General features: G+C 35.8%; 1 protein-coding gene across 8 annotated transcripts in view; it reads right to left on the reverse strand.

Moving 5' to 3' along the window:
* KCNT2 (potassium sodium-activated channel subfamily T member 2) overlaps window positions 1–15536 on the reverse strand; it is a 364046-nt gene that overhangs the window by 176940 nt on the left and 171570 nt on the right. For all 8 annotated transcript variants that reach the window (XR_008424552.1, XR_008424553.1, XM_019465585.2 and 5 more), the window contains exons 10-12: window positions 14706–14870; window positions 12590–12726; window positions 8668–8731 (exon numbers count right to left, since the gene is read on the reverse strand). Coding sequence is in view for 6 of the 8 variants with exons in the window: in XM_019465585.2 (XP_019321130.1) it covers window positions 8668–8731; window positions 12590–12726; window positions 14706–14870 (366 nt within the window). In the remaining 2 variants the exon portion in view is untranslated. The remainder of the gene's footprint in view (window positions 1–8667; window positions 8732–12589; window positions 12727–14705; window positions 14871–15536) is intronic.

Here is a 15536-nt window from a genome sequence, read left to right on the forward strand (position 1 = left end):
GACTTAGATGAAACGAACACTTAATGATTTTTTTAAAAACAACTTTTGTCACTCAATACAAAGAAAAAAAAACTTTACTAAAGATGCTGCTATGGCATTTTCAGGTTCATGAGAACCCTACAATATTTGAATAAAGAATATAAAACTTTATGTAGGAATACATTTCTTTTTATGAAATATTATTAATTCCAACACAGACTCCTTTGGAACATTTATTAATTTTTCATTTTGATGTTTTTCACAACTCTGCCTCTCCTCCAATTAGAAGAATGTGCAAAACTAATATTAGAGTCGGAATTATTCTGCCTGGTTTAAAAAATGTTATTAGAACAAAAGAGGAACTCATTCATTCAATTTTGCAGCCCAGCAATAACACATGCATATGTATCTATCAGAAAGTGTTCAAACAATATTGTTCAACAAGTGTAACTGTACCAAAGAAAATAATGTAAAAGAACATTTTCATAACAGAATGATTTTAAACATTTTTTTGAATATTGATGACACACAGTGTTATATTAGTTTAGGTGTAAAACATAGTGATTCAACATCTCTACATGTTATGCTATGCTCATCACAAGTATACCTAACATCTGTCACCATACAACACTATTACAATGTCATGAACTATATTCCCTATGCTGTGTCTTTTATTCCCATGACTTACTCATCCCATAACTGGAAGCCTAAATGTCCCGCTCCTCTTCATATGTTTTGTCCAATCCCCTACTCTCCTCTCCACTGGCAATCATCAGTTTGTTCTGTATATTTGTAGGTCTGACTTTGCTTTTTGTTCGTTTATTCATTTGGTTTTTTTTTTTTAGATTCTACATATGAGTGAATCCATATGGTATTTGTCTTTCTCTGACTGACTTACTTCACTTAGCGTAATACCTTCTAGATGTATTTATGTTGTCACAAATGGCACGATCTCATCCTTTTTAACAGCTGCATAATATTCCATTCTTTTAGAGTGTGTGGTGTGTGTGTGTGTGTGTGTGTGTGTGTGTGAGCGTATGCACATGTATGCCACATGTTCCTTATCCATTTATCATTATTTTTTAATTTTTTTTCAATGTTTATTTATTTTTAAGAAATAGAGCATGAGCAGGGGAGGGGCAGAGGGAGAGGGAGACACGGAATCCGAAGCAGGTTCTAGGCTCTGAGCTATCAGCACAGAGCCTGATGTGGGGCTTGAGCTCATGAATGGTGAGATCGTGACCTGAGCCAAAGGCAGACACTTAACAGACTGAGCAACCCAGGCACCCCTATCCATTTGTCTCTTGATGGATACTGAGGTTGCTTTCAATATCCTGGCTATTGTAAATACTGATGAAGTAAAATTAGGAGTACATATATCTTTTTGCATTAGTATTTCTGTTTCTTTGGGTAAATACTCAGTAGTGGAATTCTTGGATCATATGGTATTTCTATTTTATTTTTGGTAGGAACCTCCATACTGTTTTCCACAGTAGCTGTGCTAATTTACATTCCCACAAACAGTGCCTGAGGGTTCCTTAGTTTCCACATCATTTCCAACTCTGTTATTTCTTCTCTTTTTTATTTTAGCCATTCTGATAAGTGATATCTCACTGAGGTTTTGATTTCCATTTCCCTGATGACTAGTGATGTTGAGTATCTTTTCATGCGTCTATTGGGCCATCACACCAGAATGTTTTTAAACCGTATTTAGAAAAATTTCTTTAACAGTATGACTAATATTAAAAATTCAGCTCTATAGATTTAACATTTTTTTCCACACAACAGATAATCATGACTCAAATGTGCACATATATATATATGTGTGTGTATATATATATATATATATATATATATATATATATACACAGCAGGAAAATATTGCCAGGTAAATCTAACATATTAAAAATAATTATTGGAAAGGTTCATCTTACAACCAAATATATAAAAAATTAATCTAAATTACTTCTTGAGAAATCATAAACATCTCAGTAATTAATTTCACATATATATCTTTGGAATTAAAATTAAGAGAAGAAAAATAAACTTGCCTAATCTTATTTACTTAACAAATAAATATTTAACAAATATTTCTTCAAGGAAGGTTCAATGTAACTGACCTTATGTTTTTGGTCAGCTTTTAAAACAAAGTAAAACTTTTTACTTTGCTCCATAACTGTCTGTAAAATATAAATCTACCTGTTTCTTCTCACTATCTAATAGTTTCAACACTAGTTCTCAACCCATGTTGCAGAGTTATGAAGCCTACGAGTGACTGATTGCTATCCACTGCAGGATAGAGAAGGAATGTCCCGAGAATCTCCTAGACTTTTCCCATGTGATTCTACTGTCTAATAAGAGTGGGCTTGATTAAAATTAAGGAGACCAGACAGCTCTTAGTCAAGTGGAACACAATTCCATCAGGTAAGAACACATCATGATTCCATGCCTTCTGGCCCTCCCAAGACACCCACTTATTTTCACTCCCAAAAGCAACTATAAATGACAGTACTACTGACTTGACTGCTTAAGAGTAGAATTCTAGAGTTCATTTTCCTCTAAATGAAAATACAAGAAAAATTGAATGAATGTGAAATGATTAAATTGTAGCAGGACTAAATCATCATAAAGGAGGAGTTATTCTCTTCTTCTACCCACCTCCCAAAAGGAACGATGTACTTGGGGAGAGGCAACCAAAATAGTTTGTCTGGACCAAACCCTCATACATACAAAAAGATACAAACAAAGAAAAAAAAAGATGACCTAGATTTTTTACCAAAATGTATATATTTATTAACCTCTAGGAAATCAAAAAGCAGAATTTCAACTCTCCTGATAGGATTTAAGCCAAACATTGGGGGTGGAGGGGCAGGTGGAACAGAAGTTGTTGAACCAACTTCTCTGTAGGAAACAGTGTAGAATTGTTTCAAAGCGACTACACTAGGACCTTCCCAAGACATATTAGGGAATATGGCGTCCTCTACCTCAACACTTAAAGCTACTTAGCTAGTGCAACATTTTTCTGGGTTTCTGTATTTTTTTCTAAATAAATCTTTAATTGGGTCATTGTGTCCATATATGTAAAAACGATTTTAAAAAAGAGATGAGGGGAGCCTGGGCGACTCAGTTGGTTAAGCGTCTGACTCTTGGTTTTGGCTCAGGACATGGTTTCTTGGTTCGTGAGATCGAGATCCACGTCAGGCTCTATGCTGACAGTGTGGGGTCTGCTTGGGATTCTCTCTCCCCTCTCTCTCTCTAACCCTCCCCCATTCACATATTCTCTCTCTCTCTCTCTCTCTCTCTCTCTCTCTCTCTCTCTCCTCTTCTCTCTCTGTCCCTACCCCACTCACACACTCTCTCTCAAAATAAATAAACTTAAAAACAAACAAACAAAAAGAGATGAAAGGAAGCCCACTGGTGTGTCCAAATTTGAGCAAACCAGGAACAGCCTACTGTCTGTTTTGTAATTAAGTCCTGAAAGGCTGTTTCTCTAAGAGCTGAAGTTAAATCCGTGAGACCCCATACAGAAAATACAGCACCGTTGTGAGACTCTCCAGTCTTTGCCAAAGGAGCAGAAATACTGTATACTTAGTGCCACTCATGGATATTGGTTTTTTCTTCTTTGCTGTCTGTCAAGACATGAAACTCCATTCAATTACCAGGACCTGGTCCCTTCTCCTTGTCCCTCTGTTCAAGGTGCCCGAAACTCTGACATTGACTTCCCTTCTGTATTTTCTCCCAATACATTACATATTTTATTATTTTCTCTTCTTGCGTTCATGGTTTCTGAAGATAAGTCTGATGAAATTCCTATCTTTGCTCCTCTATAATTAGGGTGTTTCCCCACCCCCACGCCCAACTTCTTTCAGTACTTTATCTTTGATTTTCTATCATTTGAAAATGATATTTCTAGGTGTATTTATTTGACATTTTTTCTTCTAGGTGCTCTCTGAGCTTCCTGGATCTGTGGCTTGGTGTCTGATATTAATTTGGGGAAATCCTCAGTTACTATGCTTTCAAGTATTTCTTCTATCCCCTTCTTTCATCTCTTTCTAGTATTCCCATTAGATCTATGTTACACCTTTTGTCATTGTCCCAGAGTCCTTGGATATTCTGTTCTGTTTGTTTTTGTCCAGTCTTTGTTCTCTTTGCTTTTTACTTTTGCAGGTTTTGTTGATTTATCCTCAAGTTCCAAATTATTTCCTTAGCCATGTCCAGTCCACTAATAAGCCCATCAAAAGTATTCTTCATTTCTGTTAGTGTTTTTATCTCTAGCATTTCTTTTTGGTTATTTCTTAAGGTTTCTAGCTCAGCTGACACTATGTATCTGTCATTGCATGCTGTCTATTTTATCCATGAGAGTCCCTGGCATATCAATCAGTGATTTTAAATTTTTTTTTTCAACGTTTTTTATTTTATTTTTGGGACAGAGAGAGACAGAGTATGAACTGGGGAGGGGCAGAGAGAGGGAGACACAGAATCGGAAACAGGCTCCAGGCTCCGAGCCATCAGCCCAGAGCCGGACGCAGGGCTCGAACTCACGGACCGCGAGATCGTGACCTGGCTGAAGTCAGACGCTTAACCGACTGCGCCACCCAGGCGCCCCTCAATCAGTGATTTTAAACTACTGGTCCAAGTTCAACATCCATGCCATGTCTGTTCTGATACTTGCTCTGTCTCTTCAAATTGTTTTGTTTTGTTTTGTTTTTGCCTTCTGGTATGCCTTATAATTTTTTCTTGATAGCCAGTCATTACACACCAAGTTAAAGGAGCTGCTATAAATAGATCTTTAGAAATGAGGGAGTGAGCCACGGGGTAAGGCAAAGCGTTCTAAGTCCTGAGTTAGCATCAGTCTTTATGAGCCGATATCTCTAGACTGTGACCTTCGCAAATGTTTTTTTCAGTGTCCTGGCCCCCCTTATGTGAAAGACGATGGCCACAGTAGTCTGGAATTGTGTGTTATCCTTCCCCCAGATCACCTGGGCTCTGATAACTATGTTTCCAGCAGGTTAAGGTCTGGTTAACTAGTTTCCCTGAGGGCAGGGACTGTTAAGCAGAACAGAATGCTCTGGTGTATTTCAAAATGTTTCCTCTTCCCTGACCCTTGCTCCCAAGGGGATTTTTCTCTCATATTTACTGTGAGAACCTGGTCAAGCTCCTGGAGGTGAATCTCACAAAATTAAGAGACCCCCCTCCCCATGACTACATTCCCCAGGGGGTTTTAACTCTCAGGGTTATCTGCACTGAACCTCCAGAAATTCATCAAATGCAGTTGAGGTTTTCCTGCCCGCACACTGGTTCCCAGGTTGATTTCCACTTATGAGTCTCTGCTCTGGGAAATTACTATTCTCTGTATTTGACTGTGAGTCTCTCCAAAAGTAGAGATAGTATTTTGCCCTGTTTCCTCTCCTCTCTTGCTTTTCTCCTGAACCTTTTATACAATTTTTCGTGAGTTACCCTATTTTTAATTTCCAGGAGCTCTTTTTGGTTCATGAAATGTTTCCTGTCTTGTCTTCAATTGATTTATTCTACAGCCTACTATTCTTGCTTTATGTATGTACACTCTTTGCAACTTCTCATATTACTATTGGGATAGCTGTTATACATTTTAAAGTCTACTTCTTCTCCTAGAATTGTATAGTTTTGTTTGTTTCCTCTGAGTTCTTTTTTTTGTAATGTTTTTTTATGTTTGTTCACTGTTCTTTCTTTCCCTTGTCAGGAATTTTGTTAAACATCTATTGATCTCTGTACTCTGAACATATGCAGAAGTGAAACACTCAAAAGCTGTTTGAGACTTGACTGAATGTAGGAATCTTATTTCACACAGCATTCTATCTTGTGATGGATCATTTCTCTACAGAAAACTACTCCAATCTTGTTCCAATGGAGGTGTGGACATGGCTATTAGGGTTCTGAGTCACTTGGGAGAAGCACCTCACATTCAATGAAACGACTTACTCTTTAATACCTTTGACTTAACCCTGACTCTTACTTGCACCTTCTGGTTCTGAGTGAAGGGTATCCCTGGGTCAAACTCTGCCAATATTAAACCTGTTCCCCGGGGTGGGGAAAGGGATCAGCAATGGGTTTCTGAAGGGATTCAGGGAAACTAACTGCTTTTCTTACAGACTTTTAATCACTATTCATGTTTAGTCCTACATATAACCTTACTTACAGAAGCATCTGGTGCCTCTATATCCTGAGATTTTTGAAGTTCCATTGCAAAAAGCAACCTGCTTCTGACTTGTTTCCTCTCTCAACTTAAATTTTAACTTCCTTCTAAGTCAGTTACCACTCATCCATCTGCTTTCTAGCTTCCAAACTTGTGTTAGTGCTGTCTCATCTACCATCTCCTTGGTCCATATGAGTGTAATTTTTTATTCATTTCCTGTTAATTTGGCAGAGTGTCAGAAAAAAATGAAACATATTTGTTTAACTGAAAAATCCCAAACTCACACTGTAAAGGGTACTCCAAAAGATATTATATATTTATTTCTTAATGTTTATATTCCTCTTTAATACTCAAACCATTATTGATACTGAGGGCAGCAAGTACTTTAAAACCAAGTTACCACTTAAGGGGCACTGGATTCACAATTACAAAAGTTAACTAATTATGGAAACATACAGGAGATTGTAATCAGTTCAAATTAATTTATTTTATAAATACATTTGGAGCATCTAATTAAGAAACTAATTAAGAAACTTCTGCAATGATACTTAAGTGAACTGAGAAGGGTGTGGTTTGAATTAAGATAAGAACCAGGGAAAAGAAGGGGAGCAGATGAATTTTTAGAAATATATATTAGAAGGGCTCCTGCATGGCTCAGCCAATTAATCATCCAACTTCGGCTCAGGTCATGATCTCACAGTTCACGAATTTGAGCCCCACATCAGGCTCTGTGCTGACAGTTCAGAGCCTGGATCCTGCTTTGGATTCTGTGTCTCCTTCTCTCTCTGCCCCTCCCCCATTCACACTCTGTCTCTCTCTGTCTCTCTCAAAAATAAATAAAAACATTTTAAAAAAAGAATATATATATAAAGAATATATATTGTAGGGGTGCCTGGGTGGCTCAGTCAGTTAAGTGCCCAACCTCAGCTCAGGTCATGATCTCACGGTTCGTGGGTTCAAGCCCTGCATTGGGCTGTGCACTGCCAGTGCAGCCTGCTTAGGATTCTCTCTCCCTCTCTCTCTCCCCTCCCCCTTTCATGCTTTCTCTCTCTCAACATTAATAAGTAAACACTAAAGAAAAAAATAAATATATTTTCATAAAGAGAAATATTTTACAAATTTTCTAAACTATATTTGTTCTATGCTCTCGTATTAGTTTAGTAGGCTGCAGTGATAAAGTAGCACAAGCTGGGTGGCTTAAATAACTGAAGTTTATTGTCTCTTAGTCCTAGAGACTAGAAATCCAAAATTAAGGTGTTGGCAGGGTTGATTCTTTCTAAGGGCTAGGAGGGAAGGATCTGTTTCAGGCCACTCTCCTTGGCGTACAGATGGCTGTCTTCATGTTCACGTGGCATTCTCCCTCATAACTACCTGTCTTCAAATTTCCTCTTTTTACAAGGATACCAGTCATATTGGATGAAGGCCCGCCTTAGAGAGCTCATTAAAATTTGATTTTCTGTATTGAGACTTTATCCCCAAATAGGTTCACATTATGACGTACTGGGGGGTCGGACTTCAATATATGAGTTTTGGGAGACACAGTCCAAGCAGTAACAACCCTCTTCAAATAAAGGATGAGAAAATTGGTTTAAAAATCAATAAACACTTTAGGTAAATTAGAGTGAGGTAAACAGGAGAGCACAGAGCTTGCCACATTCAGGGCTCATAGTCTAAATTAATATAACAAGAGGGTCTTATTAACTATTCCAGAAAAAAGCAAATCATGTCCCAGAAAGACCCATGCAATATTACCTTTTCCTCAGTCACTACAGGAAACACTAAGGTTTTGTCTCTGCACCACAGATATGGCTAGAGATAAACTCACTGGCTTAGAAACACGAGAGTTAACAGTACCTACTCAACATAAAATAATAAAGTACTTTCTAAAAACAATAAAATTAGAATGCATGTTTAAAAATAGAAGTTATAATTTGGTAAATTATACAATTTAATTATGAGTTTATATAACTTAAGTCTGATGAAAATACATCACAGAGATCATCTAAGCCAAAGGATGCCAAGTTGGAATGTGCTTCCCAACCACGTGGGGATCTTTATAAAATACACAGATTCTGGATCCCTACCTCATATATCTAGAATAGAATTTTCATGAATGCATACTTTTTTAGAAGCCCTCCAACTGATTCTAGTGCAGACTGCCTGATCCATCTGCTTTGTTTTAGTTGAGGAAAATGAGACCATTTTAACAAAATTACATAGCAAAGGACATACATAATTAAAAAAATGGTCCAGTTCTATTTGTATATGACTCATTTCATTTTGATCAATGGAAAACCCAAGAATTAGTAGAAACTACTTCAAAAACAGTTTGACTGATATAGGCCATAATGCAACTATTCATAGATCGTAGCAAAGACTGTTCAGAGATATTTGCTTCCCTTTAGTAATATTTTAAAGTCATCTATATTTAACATTGGCAGATTTTTTTTTTAAATCCAAAAAAAAATCTTCTAAGGTAAGAAGCACAATTTATGAAAGAAAATTTAGAAACTTACAGATGATGTCCTATCCACTTCACAACGGCTGCTCAGAATAAAACAGGCCTCAGCATCATCCATCCTAAATACAGACAGAAAAACAAAATAATCATACACTGAAATATCTGTGTATTGTCTGAAAAATAGAATTCCAATGCTTAATCCAATGTACACAAAGTATAAATAAACTATGAGTATCCTTAGGCTTAAATGAAAGTTAGATTTCTAGCAGATCATGACTGGACTTGACTGTGAACAAAACAATTGTTGTTGAATTGGCTATATAACTCAATAGATCATGATGACAAAAGTAAAAAAAAAAGTACTCAAATTTTGTGATTATATATTTTTTCATGTATGTGCTTTGTTTAAATTCAGGGAGTTGTATTGGTCTTTATTTTATGATTAGTTACATTTTAACTGCAAAGTTACTCAATTAACTAGGAGAGAAGGAACAGAGCTAATTAGTATTCTTAAGTCAAACTCTACTATACATTTACATTTCTTGGAGATGATTCATCATCTTGTTCCAAACCACTGTCCCTTATGCTAAAGTTCTACATTTCTTAAATTTGGTGGTAAACGATATGTTTCAGTGCTTGATGAATAATGTTCTAAAAACCTAAAAATGTTGGAGTGCCTGGCTGGCTCAGTTCCTAGAGCATGCGATTCTTGATCTCAGGGGTTGTAAATTCAAGACCCCCATTGTGTGTAGAGATTACTTAAAATTTTTTTTAAAAATCCTTAAAAAAAATAAAAACATCAAAATGTTAATTTCAAAATAAGAAATGTTTTGTCTTTTTGGTTCATTATGATAAAATAAACCTTCCCCCCTCCCCAAAATTATATTTTCTATGCAGCGAAAAGAGAAAAGTCCATGAAATTAGACCAAACCAAACAGTTTTGGGAAAATATTAAGCCATGGTTATAAGATAATGAGTATTGCATAACATTTTCAAAACATCATCTTCAACAAAGCAATTCAAAATTCATGCAACTGACCTTTGGAACTGGTTTGGAGAATCCTACTCCTTGTTTCTTGCATGGGAAATTGTGTTGAAGAATGTATTAGTTAACATTAAATCCCAAATCTTTATATGACATTAGGATAAGAAATGAACATAAAATGAATACTTCTTTCTTAACCCAGATTTTTTAGTATCACCAGCCTGCTACCTCTCTCATCCTCATTATCATCCTTTTTATATTCCAATGAATGAATGATTCTTGTAAATGTGGTTGATTTTGCTGAGAAATCATTTTAATACTATTAATAATAAATGAATTATGCTAATTCTAAATTGTGAAATTAATAAATATATAAGTAAATAATTTTCCCTCTACCCTTCTAGGTTCTTGGCTGAGACCCCTCTGTAATAAAAAGACAGATTAACAGAAGAAAAACAAACAAGTTTAATAACACAGATACACAAAGGAAAGACACAAAGGAAAACTATTAACTCCTCTCCCATGAGGCCACCACCTTAAACTCCTTCTTCAGCTAAAGACAAAAGATGTTTGGCTAAAGGTAGGGGGAACCAGATATGGGACCTATCAAGAGAGCACAGTAAACAAGCGTAAGATTGTTACGCAGATTTAGGTCTTCGCCTTCTCATTCACAAAAATTTCCAGAGATTGAGTTATCCTCCTCTTCCAGGCACTGAGGGGGAGCCAGCCTTATGGATTGAGATGTTCCTTACAAATGTAAATATCCCTTACAAAAAGGGTTAACTTCTACTTGGCTTTCAGTTTTTCCTAAATCTACTGTTTCCTTAAAAATAACCAGCTTGTGATAATCCTGCCTTGGAGGCACATTTGGGGGCAGCAAATTCTGCTACTTTCTATAGTATCAAGCTAAAATACTAACAGATAATTCTAAGAGCTTAATTTATTACATAATGAAAAGGCTTCATTTATCACATAAATTCATAGTGAACATAATATGGGAATTATTCTTATGTGAAGAACTTAATGTACACAATAAAATAAACATATTGATTACTGATGCAGACGAATATAAAGATCCAAGTTATGTTAGTGCCTAAGCAACTATTTTTTTAGAGTTCCCAAATAATGCATTTAGATAGCAAATAGCAAACACCTAAAGTCATCTTTTACTTGAGGTACTGGGAGAATCTGACTTAACAACTGTACGTACAGTGACAACTATGGAGTATTTAATCCGCCAAAAAAACTAATATATTTTCAAAGAAACTAAATTTCCTAATTATGCACCATTCATTATATCCTGATAGTTTCTACTAACTTTTTTGTTTCAGAAGGTATTAAATCATTGAAGATCTCACTTTAAGTGACCTGTTGCATCTAAATCAAAAGTAATGTCCAAGTTCCAGTTACAAAATATCTAGTCATCAACTTGCAGGAGTATGTAGCAAAAAAGAGTTTGAGAATTTTCTTCTGTTCTTTTCCATCACCATCCTGCACACACACACACACATACACACCACACACACACACGCACACACACACAGAACATGCACAAACACACCCATACCCATTAACACACATACCAAGACAGCCAGAAAAAAATAAAACAACAAAGAAAAAAAAAACGTATGCTCTAAAATTCAGTGAGGAGACATATTTAAAAGACTTTGTAAGACAACTCAAGGATAAATATGTAGATGTAGGATCCAAGGGCAGGCCACCCCAAGATGGGCCACTTTGGCATGAAGACTATCTTAAGCTAAAAAGCAATCAAAACCCAGCAGATTCAGAAAAAGGTCTTTATCTCCCTCCTCACTGCCTAAGAAGAATTTAGATTAGATGAGAAAATCTGCTCCAGGAAGAGAGCTATCACCATAGATAACTACCTTAGGATATAAACTAGGTAGGATAGGGAGGGAGGAACCTAGCAAGGCCTGTTTGATCAAAATTTTCCATGTCCCATTCTCTCTGAGTGGCCCAGCAAACATATGCTTACCAAATAATTACTCTTTTTCATCTTCCTGTAAATTATTTTCCTTCCCTTGGAAGACCTCTACCCCTTCTCTTCTACCCCTTCTCCTTAGTTCAGAATGACATATATACCTCCTTTTGCCTAACTGTCTTTGAAAGTTCCACATCCGTATGGATTCCCTGTACATGCACTATTAAATTTGATTTTCTCTTGTTAATCTGTCTCTTGTCAATTTGATTCTTAGTCCAGCTAGAAGGACCTAGAAAGGGACAAGTTATTTTTTCCTCCCCAACAAAGACATGTTTAAAACTTTAAAAGCAACAAAAAACATGGAGCAAAACCACCTCTGCTAAAGATTTCTTCTGGCTTCTGAAGCTATGGGTATTGTTTGCAGATGCCCTGACTCCCTGGTGTCCATGGTCTGCCCAACCATGCTTTCACTCTGCTTATATGGAACGACCCCATGATTTGTGACAAATGCCTACACCTATGTCACCTTTAAGGGAGGCTGGCTAGCACATGTGCAACAGGAAAAGAGCAACTAAGACTCAGTTACTCTTCTGATTCCTCCAGCCCCCAGGGACAACTCTAACACCAGGCAACAGAAGTGTCATCTGCCCACTATATAATATAAACTCTAAAAATTTAAACCGTGACTCAAACTGCTTTGGCATTTCACATAATGTTTGGCACAAGATTTTTATTTGTGGAATAAAAACAGTATTCAAGGATTCAGAGACTACTCTAACGGTGGGTCTGGATAACTCAGCTAATTACACCATGCCACACTCCTTATTGTGTTGTGTGGACACGGTCCACTGAATATCCTCGCACTGAGAAAGAGGAGCAAAACACTGGTTTTATATTTTTAATCTTTCAATTTGACCAGCAGTAGGATAAAGGCAAGACCCTGTATTCAAAAGTACTTAAATACACCTTTCAAGAAGAAAACCGCTAAAATTTGGAGGAGAGAAAAGATATTAAAGTATTGCAAGATGGAAAATAGATAGGGATACCTACTTTGCTCTCAACAGATCCTGATCTTTAAGGGCTGAGCCTTGAAGGTAGATAACTCTTTGTGACCACATTGGAATCTGCAGTACCCTCCGAACTTGCACATCCATTTCAGTAGGACACAAAATCACCACATAATAATCCTGTTCAAAATAAAATGGGCAATAGGATGAAATCAATAATGCTGTGTTTTATATTACATAAGTAAACAGAATGTCTAAGAACATTTAGAAATACAATGAAAGAGAAATAAACTTTCACTAGTAATTAAAAATCTGCATTTAAAACCTGGGCATATATTAATTAACATGACACTATAATAAACATAACTGAGACATATAAAAATCACATAAAACAAAATACAATAATCCTGATCTTTTTCAGTCTCATTAGTACCATGAAGAGAAAGTAACCGGTGCTTACTATGTATACATTTCCAGCCTATAAAGTTTTCAGTAATAACTTCAGGCTAACTCTAAAATATACAATACACACAGGGAAGAGGTGCTTAAAAATCAATTCATACTTCAAATTGTTACTTACTTTTTGAAAAACTATGATGGTGATTTATATCATTTGGTCATATTATTATTTATTGATAATAATGAAAAATCTCTGATGAATATCTGAACGGATAAGGATTCATAAGAATATTGATAATACAAAGTAAATTTAACAGTTTAAGATCATGTATTTCAAAATAATGGTCCTTTGGAGAAAACACAAAGGTATTCTGAGTGATAAAATAGTTTAATACACAGGTTATAGTTATTACAATTCTGTGGTAAACATTCACCATTTTATCACTCTAAAATATATCCGGTAGAAATCTGGGCAGTTTTGAGAACTCTCCATATTGATATTTATCAGAATAAATTACTATATATCAAAATTTGGGGCTTCAAATTTTCCCCAAAATAGATTTTCTTTATGGGTTATAAAGAGAAAACCTGCAATTATTTAATATGCATAATAATAAAAACAAATAAATATGGTATTTCTTCAAAAATGCAAATTATATGAAAACAAAAGAATGTATCATGTAATTTAAGTATCACTTATAAATTGTATTTTTAAAAATATTTTTTTAAGTATTTTAAAAGTTCTCCAGTGTGGGGCACTTGAGTGGCTCAATTGGTTAAGGGCTGAACTTCAGCTCAAGTCATGATCTCATGGTTCATGGATTCGAGCCCCTCGTCGGGCTCTGTGCTGACAGCTTAAAGCCTGGAACCTCCTTCAGATTCTGTGTCTTCCTCTTTTTCTACCCCACCCCCACTCACACTCTGTCTCTCTCTCACACACAAATAAATAAATAATAAAAAAATTTTTAAGTTCTCCAAAAGTCAATTTAAGGGAGATCTAATTAGAACTATACTCAATACTGTCTTGATCTTAAGATTGTCCAACCTCTTGACAACTTTACTGAGGAAATACAAGACATTCAAGTAGCTCTTTCCTGTTTGACCTAAATTAAGTGCATTAAGCAGGAAAGGAGATTACCTAAATCTACATTGGCCCACTACCATGGCAAGTGGAAAAGTATCTGAAGATTTTATCTGCATAGACAGATGAAGAGATTTTTTTTTCTGAATTAGTGTTCTCAATTCAGCCAGTTATTGTCCAATTTTTGGTGATTCATTGCTACTATACGACCTAGTTACATTCTAGGAAACAAAGGAAAAAATGGAAATTTCAGACTTCTACATTTCTATCAGCAACACTTGATAAAATTTTTGATATTTTCAAGTAGATGATACTGTGAAATTACTTTTCATTGTTTTATATTTTATTTTAAATTTCACTGTTTCATAAAAATATCATTTATATATTACCCAAAAGAGAAAAAAAAACAATCCTCTTAATTCAAAGAAAACCTTTCTCTGTAGCATTAACATAATTCCATCTGTCTTTTAGTGTAGATACAGAAGGAAACTTAAAATACTGTGTATTCTTTAAGCATTTTTTCTATGTTCCCGGTTATATTTGTAGTTCTTCATTTACTCTTTCTAAATTGGAGCATATAAATAAAATCCTCCAGAACACAGGCTGCACCTTCAGTTAATTGACTTTGACAATATGTTAGGTATGATCCAGTAAAATGCATAACATAATTTTAATGTACCTGAAGTCTTGGGTGAGCATAGAATTCATTTAAAAAGTCCATAAGTAAATCAATCTTCAGTGAACTGACACACAGAACAACATGCTTCTCAGTTTGAGCTCTATGTCGACTATAGTTTCCACCTGACTTTTGTCTCTCCATCCACAAATAGGCCAGCTGTTCAAACTGTAATGCATTTTCCACATATGAATGAAAAACACCAGGCATGAAAATAAAAACCAATGCAATACATCCATTGTTTATTAGATATACTCAATTTCTTATATGGAACTCATTGAGATTCAAATTATCCACATTCCCTTCAATAACAGACTTTTCATTTGATTGCTGCAGAGGTCGCTAATGCTTCTTGGGGGTTTCAGGTCTCTATAGAAACATATTAATATGAATTTCCTATTATATCATAACAGCACTAAAAGGTCTGTGCCTCTGCTTTACACCCAGGAAAGCAGGCAGCCATGATGTGCCATGCGCTGCATCAAAGAGAAAAACCTCAATGGCATTTCTTCTACATTTTTCTACCAAGTTCAGCACACATCTCATGCAATGAGAGATACCCAACACACACGGCCACATTCTAGTTGCATAGCAGCAGTTGGTATGTAAGGGAAGTAGATGGAATAGAGGAGGGATGTCAGGAAGGAATACACGCATGGTTGAACAGGAGTAGGAAGATCTTTTTCATACCTACATAAAGTATACTTAGATAAACTGTGGCCAAGGGTTTGTAATGGAAGATACAAATTTGATTTGTATTTGCCATATCTTATTTCTAAGCTGCTCACCCACAGGCACCCAAAAGCTCACTGTAAGAATGAGGTGGAGATTGCA

The sequence above is a fragment of the Panthera pardus genome, unplaced genomic scaffold, assembly GCF_024362965.1.
Source record: "Panthera pardus isolate Hobbes unplaced genomic scaffold, ASM2436296v1 HiC_scaffold_21, whole genome shotgun sequence".
In the NCBI taxonomy this organism is placed as follows: Eukaryota; Metazoa; Chordata; class Mammalia; order Carnivora; family Felidae; genus Panthera; species Panthera pardus.